The 18,660-nt window shown below is 36.2% G+C and overlaps 1 protein-coding gene across 16 annotated transcripts in view; it reads left to right on the top strand.

The window, feature by feature from the left end:
- Positions 1-18,660, top strand: part of L3MBTL3 (L3MBTL histone methyl-lysine binding protein 3) — a 76,482-nt gene that overhangs the window by 21,574 nt on the left and 36,248 nt on the right. For all 16 annotated transcript variants that reach the window (XM_085541672.1, XM_015858558.3, XM_015858553.3 and 13 more), the window contains 8 exons: positions 1,403-1,514; positions 3,631-3,790; positions 4,776-4,914; positions 6,779-6,863; positions 9,027-9,118; positions 13,147-13,251; positions 14,657-14,792; positions 18,245-18,336. In XM_085541672.1, coding sequence (XP_085397798.1) covers positions 1,403-1,514; positions 3,631-3,790; positions 4,776-4,914; positions 6,779-6,863; positions 9,027-9,118; positions 13,147-13,251; positions 14,657-14,792; positions 18,245-18,336 — 921 coding nt within the window. The remainder of the gene's footprint in view (positions 1-1,402; positions 1,515-3,630; positions 3,791-4,775; positions 4,915-6,778; positions 6,864-9,026; positions 9,119-13,146; positions 13,252-14,656; positions 14,793-18,244; positions 18,337-18,660) is intronic.

Genomic DNA, 18,660 nt, shown 5'->3' with positions numbered 1-18,660 from the left:
ACAGGTTTTGCCTCTAGAATCCACCATTTTCTGAGGCAGCAGACAAAGCGCAAATAGCAAAAATTAGCTCAGCAGAAGTAGGAACCAGATGGGGTGTTGAAGTCAGCTGTGAGACACAGGGATCCTCTTCCAAATGGTAACTCTGTTTCTCTTCATTGAAGCAGCATAAATGTCTGTCCACAAACTTGAGTGTGAGCGTGTGGTGTTAGGGTATTTAGTGTCCTTTCAAAGCTGAACTCGTGGTCTTTCAGTCCAGATGGATTTGTTGGCAGCTTGTCCACAATTGCCTTTCTGTTGCAAACGTAGCTGATTTTAAGCAAAAAAACTTGGCTTTCAGTCAGAACCACTTGCAGACCACAGCGGGGCCCAGTATAAGTGGACGTGGTTCATCCTAGACTCTCCTGAGGCATAGAGTGGCGCAGTGCCAGGACTTTCCTGAGGCACAATGCTGGGCAGTTTTTCTCCTTATTTACTCAATGTAAAATTGCCTATTTAGTGATACAGAAATACGCTTAATGCTACTGCTCTGAAGAAGTATTCCAGCAGGCGGGTACAGGGGAGTTTTGGAAGACTCTCCTGGACCTATTTTTTTTTCTGTTGATCTTTTTTGATCACAGCACCTCACTGCTAGAGATCTTTGATAGAGCTCAGATAGTTATACCCCCTTTACTATTTAAAGTAGACTGTCACAGACAAAATACTGTCTTTAGTTCAACCCATACACCCAGCTGGGCCTGGAAACCAAGTAGTGGCTGGAAAGCGGGAGGTTTATTTTCGTCTGGTAGCACAGTAATTATTATGGCATTTGGAAGGCGCTTTTCTGCTGGCAGCAGGATGGTATAACTCACAGCGATGCTGTGTAAGCACAGCATGTGGGATATTGTTGAGCCTTGCTTCTGGCTGACAGTAATATCACATTCAGTGTGTAATTAAACAGTTCATAAACTGCCTTGAGATGTTTGTTTATGGGCACTTTACAGCAGAGAAGTGCAGTGTTTTGCAGGATGCTGGAATTTTTGTGCTCTGCAAAGCATTTGTATTTGATGTGCCTTTTCTTTGACAGAAATACTCAGTGACCAGAGTGCATTATTCTGCTGTCAATGAAAGACATACAATAACGTGATTTCCCTGCCAATTTCTGTTACTGATTTTTGCTTTCTTATTTTAGCTAAATAGCAAACTACGTGTGGATGCATCTGTATCAATACTTTAGTAAACTGTAATTTTAGACTACAAAATGAGTCTGTGTTTTGCTTTTCAGAAACAATGCTTGTTTATGGGTGGATAAGTAGAAACACTTAGAAACTGGGTAATATGATAAGGATAACTGTGCAAATGATGACGTAAGAAAGCACTAGTAAATTTTTGCTGTACTTTGTGCCACTTGTTTTATTTCTACCAGTTTAGAGTGAATGAATTTGGAGCGCTGGAGGTGATTACAGATGAAAATGAGATGGAAAGTGTTAAAAAAGCCATGGCTACCACCACCTGGATGGTTCCAACTGCTCAAGAAGGTCAGCTGAAGTTCTCTGTAGTAGACTGTGTTATATGTAACGTACCAGTTTTTCTATAAGATTGCCCCCCAAATTAAAATGAAAAACTTATTTGCTTAATGCACAGAGTATCTCTCATGATCCTACCTGTTTCTTTGGTTGCTGATAATTATGAAAGAAATGTAGTTTAAGGTAAAAGGAAATAATTCCACTGTTAAATATCTGAAGTTGAATTATGGCCACAGTTTTCTCTTACAGTAATTTAAGTTTAGAATTAGTATTTTTGTGTTTAATTTTAGGAGTAGTCAACTCCTTACTCGAAATTGTTCGGATTTTTTTGTGCTGTCATTTTCATTTAGCTGGTTCTCCAGACTGCTCACAGACCTGACCTCCTACAGTGTTCATTTCTGTCTGTAAACAGCCTTTGTGTAACATTGGTTGCTACTCAACTGCTACCACCAATCTCAATTTATGTCTCTGCACTGTTTCCCAGCTTCTGCAGACTATATCACAACATTAAAATTAGAGTGTAATAACCATTTACGTTTATCAAGAGTGGTGACATTCTAATAGTTTCGTAGTGTCTGTCTACATAACAAGGTGCAAAACAAGCACAATACTTTATTTAAAGTACTGATATAAGAAAACACTTCTAGTGTCCATGGGAGTTTGGTTTACATGGTCCAAAATCCTGAAAATTTTGGTAGGATGATGGAGCAGCATGAAAGAATATCACAGCTGGTTTTGTGGTTACTTACAAATACTTTTTTTTTTCTTTTCCCTTTTTATGTTATATTTTATCAATTATCTTTTTGAATATGCATTCTGTAAGTTGAGAAACAGGATTTGAAATTCCATTTTAATAATCATCAGTAACCTTTCGCAAATCAGAGTAGGCAAAGTTAATTAAAGTATTCTTTTGCTGCTACCCCGTCATCATGTGACTTCTATAAATAACTGAAACACTTAAATCAAAGGGAAGGTAGTTTGGATCTCAGCAAGAAGGTCTGAATCTTCAGAACATGGCTACTTTTGGCCTATAGGTTTCCAAGTCAGTGATTATTTTTATAATATTCAAGATTCAGGTATATGATGAGAGTGACAGTGACATGATAGTGTCTGAGTGACTGAGAGATCACAGCTGCTTACAGAAAAACACATCTGTCCAGTAAGCCTGAAAAATTGCTGCTGAATTTGTGTGTTTTGGGGCACATAAATACATTAAGCAATAATCACAAATATCTCGCACAGTCTTTGATTAATTTATTGCTCCCCAAAGATCTAATACTGCTAAAATTTTCAGTTATGTGAGGAAACGGTTTGTTTGAACTCTGGAGTGTAAATATATAGCGTAAATAATGTACTATTCTAGTGTAGATAGTCTGCAAACAAGAGTTCATTTTATTCAATTTTTAAAGAGTTTGGTGTTCAAACAAAAGAAATAGTGACTTGAAATTTGTATTTTGGAGGTGTAAAGTGAATGGTCTTCTTCAGGAACTGGAGAACTTCAGTGCTGAATAGTTGACTGTGAACAAAAGTAAGAGCATACTCCCCTAGGCTACATGCCTCCTCAGGGGAAGCCATAGCTTAGGATAAATTAATAACTTACTGTTTTAAAATCTATTTGCTACAAGTTAGTTGTTTGTATGTTTGGTTTGGTTTTCACTTTTGGTAGACTTCAGGGTTGTTGAGCAATAGCTGCTGCAGTGAAAGACTGGAATGTAGTTAGTGCTTTATTTCCAGAAGTAAGTTACAAAATATTAAAAGATAACTTTTCTCCGGATGACCCTACATGTCAAAAATGAGGCATGTCAGTGTGACACAAAGTGATGAACTCTGTGCAACAGCAACTCTCTAGATAGTCAGCATAGTTCCTATCACAAAATTCACTCATTCCATGAGTAGCAACTTCAGTGTCAGTGTGCCAGTGATGCCAGGAGAATGAAATCAGTAGATTCTTTCTGGTATTTTAATATGAAAAGTTGTTGGGAATAAATCACATACAGACATAAATTCTCAGTTCTTAATTCTAGCAAAAGTGGCATGACTTCAGTTTTCTGTTTGTTTACCAGGCTTGCTAAAGATCACTGGAAATGTATCACCTCTACCTAAGTAAATTTATTTTTTCATTGTGCAGCCTTTTCAGAAAAGACAGGGATCTCCACAAAGTTGAAGGAAACTGCAAAAATGGATGGACTTGTTTTCTGTGAAAACTGTTACCACTATGGTACTATAGAAGAATTTGTTCCTGAAGGGAAATTTTGCAGCCAAAAATGTGCCCAGCAAGTAAAAAACAAGTAGGTACTATTATAAAGCATAGAAACATAGAACTTGGCATATATGCAGCATGAGATAAAAGTGTTGGGATAAAACATTAATGGTGCAGCAGCCATGTTTTGATGAGTCTCCAGCAGTTTATAATATTCTTTCACTGTTTTTAAACTGAATGAGTTATGAAACATTTGCTTTTTGTCTAATGCTGATGTTGAAGGCGGACTTCTTTACTCAGAGTGCTGTGCTCTGCTGTCAGATGCAAACAGTGATACAGACTATGGGATGTATGAATCAGTGTCAAACTCCTACCCTGTTTCATAATCACTGGAATTAAGATAATCAGTAATTAGATGGTTGGTGTGGTAAGTTAATTGTAATTAAGTTCAAGAGCTGTATTATAGATGACAGTGAGTTAAAACATGAACATACTGTGGTTTCTCTGTTCCTTTTCTTTGAGCTACTGCAGTTCGTCTCATCATAAATGAAGACTTGAGTTAGTGGGTCCATTCTGTGTTGCATTCTGTATTACAGCAATTTTTTACATCTATGTTTTTGTGCATTTCCCCCATTTTTAGTTAACTGCTTTGCCATTTTCTATTCTGATTGCTTGTTTAGCAATTTCAGTCACATATCAACTTTTTCCAATTGGATTTGTCAGTCTTAATAGTTACCATTTCTTTCCTTTCTGTAAACTGCCTTGCAGTCCTAAACATTACACAGTTTGCTTCTTTGCCAGATTTGGTGGTACATGAGAAAAGACTTACTGTTTAAAATGTGCTAAACCTGTTCAGTGCAGGCTGACAGCTGTCCTTTTGCAGTTCTATTGTTTGTCTTTCAGCTTAATTTTTTGACAGATGTAATTTTCAGTAGTTTTTCTAAGAATGTATTTTTCATAATGCCGTAGGACCTACAAGCACTTGACCTTTAGGTTTACTTGCATTTTACTTCTGTTATGAATATGAGAAATGAAATAATATTTTTTTAATCACTGTGTTGCTCCTGTAATAGAGAACCAAAGGAGGAAAAGCCCAACATGGAATGCAACGGAGATGATGAATCCAAAGTCATTCGGAAAAGAAAAACAAAATTACCTCTCAAAGAAGAGTCCAGGGATAATGAAGAGAAGAAAGAGAATCCTGATGAAGCGGTTAGTATGCATCATAAATACATTTCTGCAAACATTTTAATAGGAATTTTGCCCTCTTATGCAATGTCAGTAGCTTCATCGCTCTACAAATAGAAGTGACTTCATTGCTCTGTCAAAGCCACAATAAGTACTTGGTTCACTTACCGTTTTCATTATGCCTCTTCAACACATTCTAATTGTTGACAATGAACTGATAGAAACTGCTTTTTTTCTCTCTTCCTTCCTTTCTTTTTCTTTTTTTTATTTTTAAGAACAGAACAAAAGGAACATAAAGGAAAACTGATGCCAACCCAGACTTGATTGTACTGTAGTATAGAAAAACAAGACAATGTATTTCCCGATACCTGTTACTTTTTTACTCTACACATGAATAAAAAAAAATACAGACTAGTATTTTATAGACAAATACAGACATAGACATATGTAAGGGACATTCTGTTACAGTTATGGAGAGTGTACTTTTGATTTTTGTAGTGTAATTTGCCTTAGAAAAGCATAGCCAACAGTTACCAGGACCTTCTTTGATTTAGGAAGGAGCATATTCAAATTGTCTGATTTTGGTGTTCCGACTTATGGTTAGTGGTGATTACCATAATTTCCATGGATAATTTTTATAAAGATATAAAAACACACTAAAGCAAACAAAGTAGCCGTGTCCAGCTCTGATTATGCTTATAGAGATGAGTAATCTAACCTCCAAGACTTCCTCACCACAAGGAAGTTCATGTGGCTCTTGCTGTCATTGCCCTGACTTGTTCTGGAGACTCTGGATCATGGTGACACTTGCTACTTAAAACTAAATGCTGGAACCTAGGAGAAACATTTTGTCTATGCTTGAGATAGTTTTCAGTTCCAGAAGAAGCAGCACCCACAGTCTTATCAGCTTTGTTATTTTTAGCAGTGGATGGGTTTGGTAGTAGGGGTTGTTGTCCAGTCAATCTCAAGGTGGCTTCCATTTTACGTGTGTTGTCTTATTCTTCAGAGGGCATACCTGCTAAATCTCTTGCTCCTCTGGTTGGCTATGGAGTATTTCATGAAAGAATGAAAATAGAAATGACAAATGGATTGGGATTTGGGTTTGTTTTATGCTGCAGTGTAATGCACTTTGGGGCTCCTTTTTTTTCCCTTTTGGAGTTATTTTTCATCTGAGAACAAGAATTTTCAGTGACTTCCCATAATGTTTGTTTTCCTCCCAGTAGCTGTGGCATTACTGGTAGGAGCACTGTTTGGAGAGAGAAGGGGAGAGCACTTCAGTCAGAGAACTGTGGAGAGATGCAGTACGTGTCAGAAGAGAGTCCGCAGCTGTCCTTGGGAAACATTTGGGGACAGCTCCTTTGCTGCCATGTGTTTCTGCTCTCCCAAATGAGGACCTGTTTTGTTTATTAGTTCAGATGCTTGGGAAGCCGCTACTAATCAAGCAATGAAATAAACAAAAAGGATCAGTACCATTTTATGTTTAGTTGAATAATTTAATTGAATGTATAATCAAATTATACATTTGAACAAAGCAGAAAAAGATGTGAAAAAGGTTTGCCTTCATGTTATTTTGGAAGCGTGAACATATCAAAAGTACAGCTATTTATGTCCAGCTCAATTGGTCCTACTGAAGACTCACTGATCTGTCCCTGGCATAGACAAAGCCGTGCTGGCTGAGAGCCAGGTGCTGGGAGTGTTCTGTCATTTCCACTGTGTTTGCTGTGATTTGTCACTGGTCGCTTGCTTAGTTTTTATTAGACATCTACAGGTTTGTCTGAGATAATGGAGATCTATCTGGAAGCAATTCAAATGAAGCCAAGTTAAACCTTGCATGTCTGTTTTTTAGCTATTAGACTTCTGAACTAATATTTGTATTCTTTCTATTTAGGAGGACAAATCTGAAGGCAGAATTTTAAGAGTCTCACAGAGAGCCAGGAGAAAACGAAAAGGGGAACTAACAGTTTTGAAACAAAGTAAGTTAAATTATGAAACAAAATCTCAAGTATTACGTACTTACGTGATACCTATCTCTTACTGTGAATTGCCAGCATTGTTTCCTCAAATTTTTATCCACTATTAAATACAGTTTTGCCCATCTGCAAAAAGACAGTGTCAGTGTTATCTGTAGTAATTAAGTTTTAAGGACTGATGGACTGAGAGAACCAAGTGGAAACTTTGGGGATATAAAACAAATCTCAGAGACTGACTGCCTCTTACAAAGATACAGTTTATATATGTCTGGCAGTGTGGAGTCATATAGTAAGCGTAAATGTAGCTGATGCACAATTTAGTTTTCTTTTCATCCCTCTAAAGAATACCAGTATTAAGAGGAATCTGACCAATTTTGTTCCCAGATGTTGAAAGGCATGTATTAAGCAGAAGTGAAAGTTTCCTTTTCTTTCCTTGGGGATCAATTTTGTATCTATGGTATGGCTGGAAATAGACACATTTATGAAACTGTTTAGGAATAATTGCTATAATCAGTCCAAAGGGAAATATACTGCATGAAGTGGCATAATAAAGCATTTTTTTAAATGAGCACTGTTTTTTCAAGCTGTTCATATGATAGATACTTTTTGGGAGATTCAGAAAATCAGTACTCACCAGAAAGCTACATCTTGCCCTCCAGGGTGTTTCTTTTGGTATGCTGGGAGCCATTACCAGAAGTTTCCCTTAGCACAGAGCTCCAAGTAGCTCTGCTACACAGTAGGCATATCATACAATGATTGAGGATGCAATGTGTAAAAGTTACAGAAGATTCTCTTCCTGAGATAGAATTGTTCCTGAAATATAAATACCATTTCTGTAGTTGAATTCAGAACTGAGACCGTATCAAGAATGGGGAGTTCAAGCACAAAGCTGGTGCTGACTGGACACTGTTGTCCACTGACAGAATTATTTGTATAGATTTGTCCTGTTAGGGCAAATGTGTGTTCAGAACCAAGCATATAAATGTGTATTATTGTGCCAAGCAACACATCTCTTAAATAACAGAACAGATAACAGCTGGGTTAATCACAAGTAAAATGGTCTTTAAAAGCATTGACCAATTTCTGTGGTTCTGACTTTTGTTATATTCTGGTTGAATTATTTATTTCTTTGGGAGAGTTTGGCATCACTATTGTTATGGTTCACATTTTAAATAAGAAACACTTAGCCAGAGCATTATTTAAGAGGCTTATTTCTCTTGTGAGTAGCCTGCAGTCAGAATCAGACCAGGATCACATTGTGGATGATGAAAAATCCTCCTGCTGACATGAGCTGATGATCTGAATTGCTAAGCTATGTGCATAGAGGAGGCATTTTAGGCAGTGAGCAGCAGAGCAGAGTGGAGGTATATGAAAATAGATGTGTACATGGTCAGTCTCACAGACCATCTGTTTTTTAGGTTTCTGGCTTTTGCTAATGCAGTTAGTGCCTTATTCTTGAGCACTAAAACTTACTACTCACTGCTGTTTCCTTAAGATGAACTATAATCAATAATGCATGTGCAAGTATATGCAAGTGTCCATACTACATAGTTTCTCCTTTATGTTAATGAAAAAATGAGGCTGGGAAAAAAGATCTGGTGAAAGTTCTCATTGTCTGGAAAAATCATTGAATCACTGCCTTTCCACCCAAAAACATCAAACTACATAGTGAGTGCTGTCATAGAATAAAGTGTTTTAACTAAGGTTAAAAAAAGAATATGTATTAACTGCTGTCCAATCAAAAATGCTTTGCTGAACTGGAATTCTCTTTTTCTGAAGAAAATGTTTAAAATACAGACCTAATTTTTATGATTTGATCTGATCTTATTAAGTGTGTTTGCAAATTGTACATCTTAATGCTTTTATAGGAGCAGTAAGATAAAAGAGGCATAAGGCAAGATTATATAAATTGTTCTCATCACATGAATGAGCTTTTTCTTCTTACTAATCAAGAGTGGAACTGATGGAAATGATTCTGTACAAACCTGCATGTTCGTGCTGCCTTAAATCTACACAACTACTGTTTTCTTGAAATAAATCCTGAGAAACACCATGAATGCATTTTAATAAGACATAGATTTGAGATAGATATGTTATAAACATGTTGCTCATTTTATTTTCTTGAGAAATTAACAGAGAAATCTTTTGTTATTCTGTCCTTTATAGCTGTATCCTCTAAAGGGAAGCAAGCGTGGTGTTGGGCATCGTATCTAGAGGAAGAAAAGGCTATTGCAGTACCTACTAAGCTTTTTAAAGAGGTATGATCTTCTGAAGTTGAGATCATCATCAACTAGGAACATCAGGAAATTTCTAGGGAAATCAATTGAAATAAAAATAATATGTTACACTTCTCTAGTGATAAACCTATGTGATTAGGGCAATGCATCAGCAATCATCCAAGTATTCAGAATATGTGTAAAATTAGTTATCTTTCTCTGCTTTTTCAAAGAAGTGTGTGGTTTTAGTTGAATGCTGTCAGCTGAGACCATAGAAAACAGCTGCTTTTCCAAAGTCTGCAAGTTCTGTCTTCCTTTGTAATTTCTAAGGCTAAAAATCTGATATGTATTTTCATTTTTATGTGCCATATCATTTCCTTTAAATATGCTCAGAAAGCTGGTACAAAGGTCGTCGTTCAGCTTGTTGCTTTCATTATATTACCTGTCTTTTTGTAGTTCTTGCTGAAGTTATATCTTTTATTACATCTGATACTAGTTTGCCTTGTTCCCATTTTGCCTGTCATCTGATTAGATGTCACATCATCACCTCTTGCTTGTCCTTTGCCTGCTATGGTTGTCTTTGTCATTTGCCATTTCAGTGGTTTTGCTTGTGCTGTCTCTTGCTCAGATGAGAGCTTTGTATGCAAATCAACAAAGCTTTCATGCTGCTCTCTTCTTTTGTAAAAGCTGGAAAAACATATGAACATTCTCAGCCGCTGTACTTCTGCACTGTATAATTCTAACAGTTATACTTCTTTCTTATAATCCTGTCCTTAACTTGGAGTCTGTTACTTGAATCCAATTTTTTTTCTTTGCTTTGCACTCCAACTATTAAATCCCTCTTGCACAGAGATTGGCATTTTAGTTAACACATGCGAGTGGCTGATCTTTAATGGGTTCTTCTAGAGATTGCTGAGATACAAAATTAATTAAAGAAGTAAAGAATATTGCAGTGTAGAGAATCCAAAAATTTCTAAGTGCAAGAATGCCAGTTACCTGACCATCGTTTGCTGTATCCTCCTGTGCTATACACTGATTGAAAAACTGACCCAAAAAATCCTGGTAATTAATACCTGAATTTCACTGTCTGAAATGTAGATTTAAAATGTGTTGCTTTGCCTGTCTGAAGTGAAATGCTGCTGCTGCAGCACACAGTCATGTACCAGCCTTTCTGGGCACTGTGCATGGTGTTAAAGTCTTGAATGGTATGATGATGTAGCATTTATTTTGTTTCCTCACCTCCTTCCTCATTCAGTGTATCTTCGTTAATATGTTCTTGTAAAGTTTTTAACCCGTGGGTAACTTTAGCTTTTTATTTAGCGTACGATATTCTTAAAACCCGTAGTTGAGAGAATCTTATTTCCGATCAGAAGAGGCCAGGTAATATTACTCCATTTTACAGATAGACAAGCAAATCACGTGAACAGTATTGTTAAAACAAAAACAAACAAACAGAAACATGCTCAGCAACAATTATGAATCCTTTTTTCCTGTTTGGTTTTTGAGAACTACTGTACTCTTTTTCTATTTCAGAAGCAATAATTTTGTTTAGCATAACAGAGAAGCCTTCCCACTACCTGTTACTTAAATCTCAGACTTACTTCTAGGCTGCAACTGACAAGATCTTATTGTTCTGAGAAAAGGAAATTAACTGACCCTTGAGTTTTGTATTTCTTCAATCTCCAGTTCCCCTAATGCAATCTTCTGGGTTTTGTCTATGTTCTTGCCCCAAAGAAGAACATTTCTATTTCTCATTTGCAGACTGCTTTTACATTTACTCTTTTGTTCTTATTTCTTTCCTTAACAATCTATCTTTAAATGTTTGTTATGAAGGAAATGCAGGGTAACTAAGTTTGTTACAGGCTTTACCTCCGGCGCTGTATGACATAAGCATAATGTAGAAAATTGAAATCTGTTAAATAGCATTGAAGTTACTAAGCTACTCAAATTTGCTTGTTATTTTACTATAAAAGAAATAGTGTGTTGCCTTAAAAGTTTTCAGTTTGACAGTGGAAAATGTTGTGGATGATTCATGTCTCATATTTCAGGAAATAGCTGGATGATATTTGTGTAATCTTTGTCATACTCTTTGTAGAATTTGAAGTTTACAATATTTATGATACCCATGAAGGAAAAAAAACAAAACAAAACAGATCTGTGGCTTAATTGTTTTTTTCCTTTGTACCAGCTTGTGCAAAAACTCTGTTACCTTTCTGGCTACTGTTCTTCAATGTCTTGCTATTTCCAGCATTTCATTGTTACACTAAAATATTCTGTTGCGATGCAGTCAGTTGGAACTGCAAGACCATCAAGATGAGCTTAGAAAACTTCAGTTTATTGATTTAAATAAATAAAGGTTATTTATTTATATTTATATAAAAATATATTTATATATACTGTTTTTTTTCTTTCATCTTGAGGAAGTATCCAGAATTACACATATTCATTAAATGTCCATTGGGAAGAAAAACATCAAGGATGGCACTGCTAAGATGAAATAACTTTTCAGACCCGTGTACTTTAGTCAGCCACTCTGATCTCTCAAACTAAGCTCTACAAAATCCAGCCAGGTTTTAGAAGGACTCTTCATCTATTAGCTGACCCCTTTAGGCTGACTTGGATTTTTTTTTTCAGATGAATTACAGCCAGAGCCATCAGAGAGAGGGTTCTCATCCTTTCCTGTAGAGACCTACAGAGGTCTCACCTTTCATTGGCTGGATAGCATGTATAACTTTTAGGTTGCATAAGTTAGGTAAAAGAGATCCTCTCTTTGTGTTTCTCTGTATTCATTTCCCAGAAGAGTTTTGGATATTTTGGCACAAGTATGTTCTGTGTTTTTATTCATTTTCTTATTCCTCTGCATTTCTTCTTTTGCTTTTTAAGATTTTGAGTGAATGGATTGTATATTCTTTTGATTATATTTGATTTTTATTTGGTAATGCATATGTTCTTTTTGCATAAAACTTTTTTTGTTAGTATTCTGTCTAAGTTCAGGAAAAAATTTGTGATGGATGTCCATAGCTTCCTTCTTTAAAGAAGAACAAGGAGCATGATACAGGGAATTCAATGCCTTCCTGTTGAAAATATTTATTCTGCTTAGCCTCATTTCACTTTCTTTCTTTTTTCGTTTTCCTTTTTCTTTGCCTTTTTCTTTTTTTAAATATATTTTTCTGGATTCATTGTAATGTAATATAAATAGAATGGTTTGCATTGGAAGGGACCTTTAAGATCATCTAGTTCCAACCCCCCACTATAGGCAGAGAAACCTCCCTCTAGACTCGGTTGCTCAAAGCCCCATCCAGCCTGGCCTTGAATATTTCCAGGGAAGGGGCATCTACAGTCTCACTGGGCAACTTGTTCCAGTGTCTCACCACCTTCTCAGTAAAGGATTTCTTCCTAATATCTAGTCTAAGTCTACCCTCTTCCTGCTTAAAGCCATTTCCCTTCATCCTGGTGCTACGTGCCCTTATAAGAAGTCCTTCCCCAGCTTTCCTGTAGGCCTCTGAAAGAGTAATAATGTTTCAGAAATGTTCATGGGAAGCGAGGTTATCTTGATTCAACATGGAAAGGAGAAAATGATGATAAAGAGGAAATCCTCTATGTATGGAAATGATACTTCGTATTTCTGCTTTACAGTTCATCTTTGATGGTCTGAGATGGAGAAAAGGCAGAGTAGGGTATTATTGTTGGGATTATTATAGAAATGCTGACCAGCCGAAAATTGGGAAAACGTTACTGCACAGGCTGAAAAATTAATCATTTCATTCTTAGAATATTTAATTGGCAGTTATTGAAAAAAGTTGAGGGCCAACTTTATTCTCACCTTGGGTAACTTCTTCTAATTCCTCATAGTTTTCCGCAATACTCTAAAGCTTTATGTCATCACTGTGTTTTTCAGTTTCTCTTTTCCTCAGTTATGTTTTTAAACATGAAAAACTTCCTTTAAAATAACATATTAATTCCTTCAGAAACACGAGTAATAAATATTCACTGTTATTTTCCTTGTAAAGATATTCTGTTTTTCTTTGGTACTCTTTCAAAAGTATTGAAACTGTTCTTTTCCATTTCAGTATCAGTCTTTCCCATACAACAAAAACGGATTCAAACCAGGGATGAAGCTGGAGGGTGTGGATCCTGAGCACCAGTCAATCTATTGTGTTCTCACTGTGGCTGAGGTAATCTCCTGGCAACTGTTAGTTTTCTAAGAGCAGCTGTGGTGCACAGCGACAGAAGAAACTCCACTGGAAGAGCAACTGCTGGAAGTAGAAAAATGAGAAGTTTAACAACTGATTTTTAGTGCTTGTATAGAAGTTTGTTAGTATTTCAGTTGGTGTACTCACTGATAAAAATGTTTAGGCTTTTTTTTTTTTTTCCTTGCACTGCAATTGTGCTACATTTTCTTTTTCAGTCTTACTGACTCAGAAATTGGCTCTACTGACAACCTCTACAAGTTAGTCTACTGTATAAATGTTTTGTACCTTTTTGCTGACTTATGAAGTAATATTTTTCATGAGAAGTTTCTTTGCTTTTAAAAACATAGATGAGAACCCACTTCGCAGTTACAGTGTTTATGTCTATTAAGTGTACATTAATTTTTACAGTTTTACTAAGGTTCATTTTTTGGAGAGGAGTTGTTCAGTATAGTAAAAAGAGGAAACAGAAATAGGTAGGTATTCTACTCTGCATCACTGATAGACAGCTGTAATTTCATTGTTTATATTTTAATACCTTAGGTTTTTTTCATTGCCACTTCTGAATGGCCCATGGTCATATTCCATTTCTATTGATTTCTTCTATTCTCTTGTGGATGCTGTATGTCAGTAGATGAGTATTGCCTGTATACTGGATACTTATCAGTAAGTGACAGATCATGTCTTATGGCAGAATGACCTGTCATAAGTTCTGAGGTGACATAAATTCTGTGTAATTCTGAGGTGACAAAATGAAAGTGTAAATTAAATATATAATAGGGTGAGTGTAATATTAAAGAATTTAACTTATGACTGAAGGAAAAGTTACAGCATTTGGTACTCAGGAAGGTGTGGACAACTTGAGTCTGGGAGAGAGGAATTTCATCTCCTGTTTTTACCTTTTTCAATTATCATCTTATTGCTTTATGGAATAATGAAGCTCTGGGGCATCTCTCAGTTGGCTCTTCATGTTTAACATAGTCATTTTTGGAGTTTTACCAGTATTCTCTCTCACATTGACAAATCAGGATAGCTTCAAAGCATCATTATCTACACTTGCTCTGTTATTGTATCAGATGCATATCAATAGTCTTTTTGGGATTTCTGTTTTATTCTTATGTTGAGCTGGAACAATTTTCACATTTTTATACAGTAATAGTGGTATCCAGCTCTCAGTTAATGCTCTTTACAAAAAGAGGTGGTTCTCAGATTGAGAATACCTTTACTTCTTTATCATGCTTTCTTTTTTATTAAGTTGTCCGGTTCTAGCTTGAGCAGAGATAAAAGGCTGACTAAAAACACACTGTCAGTATGCATAATGCTGAACATGAGCTGTTATGTATAGGGTGAGGATCTCTAAGTGTTGTATGCTCTGCATTCTTGCTTTTAGGTCTGTGGCTATAGAATACGACTCCACTTTGATGGATACCCAGACTGCTACGATTTCTGGGTGAATGCTGATTCTTCAGACATTCATCCTGTTGGATGGTGTGAAAAAACAGGTCACAAGCTTCATCCGCCCAAAGGTACTGTTTCGTTTGAATTGCATGCATTTTCTCAGATTTAGACTACCTTTGTAATGTTGTAAAAAAGTTTTTGGCAGAAATGTTTTTGGTTTTTTTAGTCAGAAAAATTGAACATATTAAATTAAGCTCTCTATTAAGTCTTGCTAAAATCTTGAGGTTGAAATCTTGCTTTTTTAATTTGGTGGAAATGCATAGAAGGCAGGGAATGAAACAAACCAGAGAAGTAATGCATAAGGCATTAGGAGAGAAAGTTAAGCAACAAATGTAGACCCCAAATGAACTATTTTTGCAAGTAAACAAGCAGCATCTTGGCAGGTGAGAATCTTTTAGTGGAAGATCTCAGGACATTTCCATTATTACATATTAATTGTTTTAGACCAATAAAGACTGTGCTTTTGCCTCAAAGAGTAAGCTTTTTATAGAGACAAAAATAGGAATGAAGAGATTGAGAGGGAGAGAAAAGTTTACAACCTGAAAATGTAGTCTACACATAGATTATGTGTAGATAGTAAATGGCACACGTGTGTTGAAATATTTTTAATTTGCTTATTTAATTATTCCATTTCTGGTTATGTAACTGTTTTATTTTGGTGGTTGGAGGGTATCTATCAAATAGTATCATTGTGAAAGGGCTAATGGACTCCCTTCTTGGGAGGGAAGAGAGTGTGTGGGGAGAAAGGGAGCAAGCCCTGAACACCGGGGTGTTCTAAAATAGAGTAGGTTGATAGGCCCTAGAACATATGCAAAATGGTGACAATAGAGAAGAAGATGTACATAATGAAGTATTAAAAAACTGTGGATGCAAGTGCTCAGATGCAGAAAGTAGGAATAAAACCACCAAAAGTGTATGGGCTAGATATATATGGCCAGCCCGTGAGGAAAAAGTGGCATTTCTTTAGCTGAGCCACGTAGGAAAATGAAGGAGCATGGGCTGCAGCTCTTCTGAGCTCTTCACAGGCTGCTCAGTGGCCTCAGGGCAAGACTGCTCCATGCTACCACTGTCGTACATGCCTTGTTCTGCATAACTGGCTGTATAGAAACAGTGATTTCTTGAACACAAATCATATTTTTTTTCTCAGGAAGTTGATCCCCATTGAAGTAACATGTAGCAAATGAGCTCTAGAATGATTGGTGTTACTAATGCAAACTTTGTATGTTTTATTTTCATAGTGCAAGTTTGTCATATTTTTCATCTTAAATGCCACATTTAGAAAGCATAATCTTCTGTTAATCATGAATTATTGTTATTGGAGGAGAGTCTTCTTCTGAGACAATTGTATGAAATTTCTTCATTTTCTCTTCTAGCCTTACTTTGGTAAGGTTATTTGTTTAGTTTATTTTTTCACCACACTGGACCATTGTATCTCATTTACTTAGCAAAATCATAAAGCCTATCAGAAGAACTGAGAACAATAGCCTGGGAGGAAATGTGGAGGTACTTGTCAGGAATCTGGTTGTCATCCTGCACAGCTGTGTAATCCTACTACCTTCAAGAATATAATCTTAACTTTTGAATAACAAGATCATTCTCTGGTGTTTCATCAGAGACCAGCAAAGTATTCTGCCCTATATGTCGCTTAGCTACTTTGCTTCATTTTAGCAGTAAACTCTACGATTATTTACAAGGCTTGATTGCTGAAACCTGCTCTCATCCTTGTGAGACTTCTTTGTTGCCGTAATGCAAGTTTGCCTTGCATGTGGAATGGAAAACAAACGAGAAAGAACAAGTGGTGTTGTAGGATCATACTTTGGGAGGAGATGGAAGAGAATTGGGTGTTCACCAGTTACAGGCATTTTTTTATTTTTTTTTTTTACTTTTGCAGCAGAAGGACATTTGTAGTGTCTTTGAAAATATGGGATTCTAGAAGGTTAAACAAAGCTATTACAGTCTGTGACATATTTGAACAGCACTTCAAATAGTCAAGAGGTGACACATTTCACACATTTCAGTAGATGAGGAAATCACTTACCACAATTGATGGTGTTTTGAATCTTGTTTTACTGGATTATAACATATGAATTAAAATAAATGTATTTAAAACACATCTACAGGTGAATAAAGGAAGAAAGCTCTATGTACTTACAGCTCTTTTAATGATTAAATATTTGAACAATTTCACATGACCAGTTTATGGAGTTTTATGTATTAAGAATTAATTTTCATTTTCTCCAGGAAAATATTAGAAGATGCAAACTATGAACAGAATTTTAGATTTCTTTGTAAGTGCATAGAATAAAAATATGGGAAATGCACGTAGCGGACAGTTTACCCTATGAGTCCGTATGGGAATCTGTGGCATTGATGGTATAAACAGCTGTTTTGGTATATCCTAGCAAATTTGTTTTTGAGCTACTTGTGATCTTGCTGAATCAGTGGGAAAGTAAGGTAAAGTCTGTAGGAAGCGTGGAAGTTAATTTTATTAAACTGACTGACTTAGTTAGAAGAGCTTTTGGGTCTTCGGGGCCTTTGCTGGTTCTGAAATCGAAGCCACTCACTGAAAATTCACAAGAGAGCACTTGCTCTGGGCTTATCTGTTTTGTGTGTCAGTCAGTTCACTGAAGCTGGGTGTAGCTGTGGGGCAGAGAAAAGGCAGGTGGTGAGATGTGGCATTCTTGCAGAAAAAGAGGTGGCTTGTAGCCTGTGCTGCTTGGAGAGTTTTGTTGGAACAGAGAGAGATTGTAATATCAAACTGCCTTACTGTGATTTTTGATTCCTTGTAGGAATCAAATTTTTGGTTCTAGGCTTCCCTCTAAGTATTGTTCTTTACATTGATGACCTTAGTGTCTGGTGATCAGGACAGAGATTAGGATCAGAGGCCAGAGATCAGAAACTGTGCAGCAGTTTTGTAAGAAGTGCTCCCTGCATAATTTTGAAGGTGAAACTGAAACTGAGCTGAAGTCTCCTGAGTTGGTGCCTAGTGCAATCATTTATATGGCTACTCTTCCTTCTAGATGAGGATTAGGAACAGTTTAAATGTCAGTCCTAGCAGACCACAAGAAACTAATAATGTACAGCAGTACTTTGTTCAATTAGTGTAAAGAAATCTTGACATTTTTGTAAGGAGGATCATCCTACCCTAAACAAAGAACATGATTCCTCCTTGTAATGCCAGATGTGGAAAAAAATAAATAAATGGAAGAGCTTAATCAACTTTCTTTTGAATTCTGTAAGCTACAGTGTGTCCAGCTTCAGTTTCTAATAATCCAACTTAGTGATCCTTCAGAGATTCACTGAGTTCATATTAGGGTAAAATTAATAATAGTTTTGAAATATTTCTTTCTTATATAGTCTGTGTGATATAAGAAAAAATATTGGATAAGTTCTTTAGTTTTAAAATTCTATGAAGAATTTTATAACTGGATGGAAAAAATAATTTCAACAATTAAGATGAAATCAACTACATTCACCTTGTGTCCCATACCTGTCTTATTTTTACCCTTTTTTTACTTAGGATATAAAGAAGAAGAATTCAGCTGGCCCTCATATCTAAAGACATGCAAGGCTCAAGCTGCTCCTAAATCTCTATTTGAAAACCAGAATGCAGTAAGTACTCATTTGTTACAGGTAGTGTGGAAAGTAGTTAGTGTGCTCACATATGTGTTAGGTTTACTGCACTTTCCAGTGGTGGCAGGTTTCACTTCAGTTTATCTCTGTAGTTCTCATTTTGTAATTTATTAATCTGTTTAAACACCAGATAGGTTCAGAAATTTTATATTAAATGAATCCTAATAGTTTGTTGTTCCTAATCTCACATCACAATGTTGTGGAACAAGCACTGGCTTTCAGAGAGAGTATACGAGACAGAGTTGAAACCGATATATTTAATTTTAGCATCATGTTCAGTACTTCTTTTTTATTTTATAAGCC

Source organism: Coturnix japonica, chromosome 3, assembly GCF_054131305.1.
Source record: "Coturnix japonica strain WE chromosome 3, WE-NBRP24, whole genome shotgun sequence".
Taxonomy (NCBI): domain Eukaryota; kingdom Metazoa; phylum Chordata; class Aves; order Galliformes; family Phasianidae; genus Coturnix; species Coturnix japonica.
The sequence above is the reverse complement of the archived record's forward strand: the minus strand, read 5'-3'. Positions and strand labels throughout refer to the sequence as shown.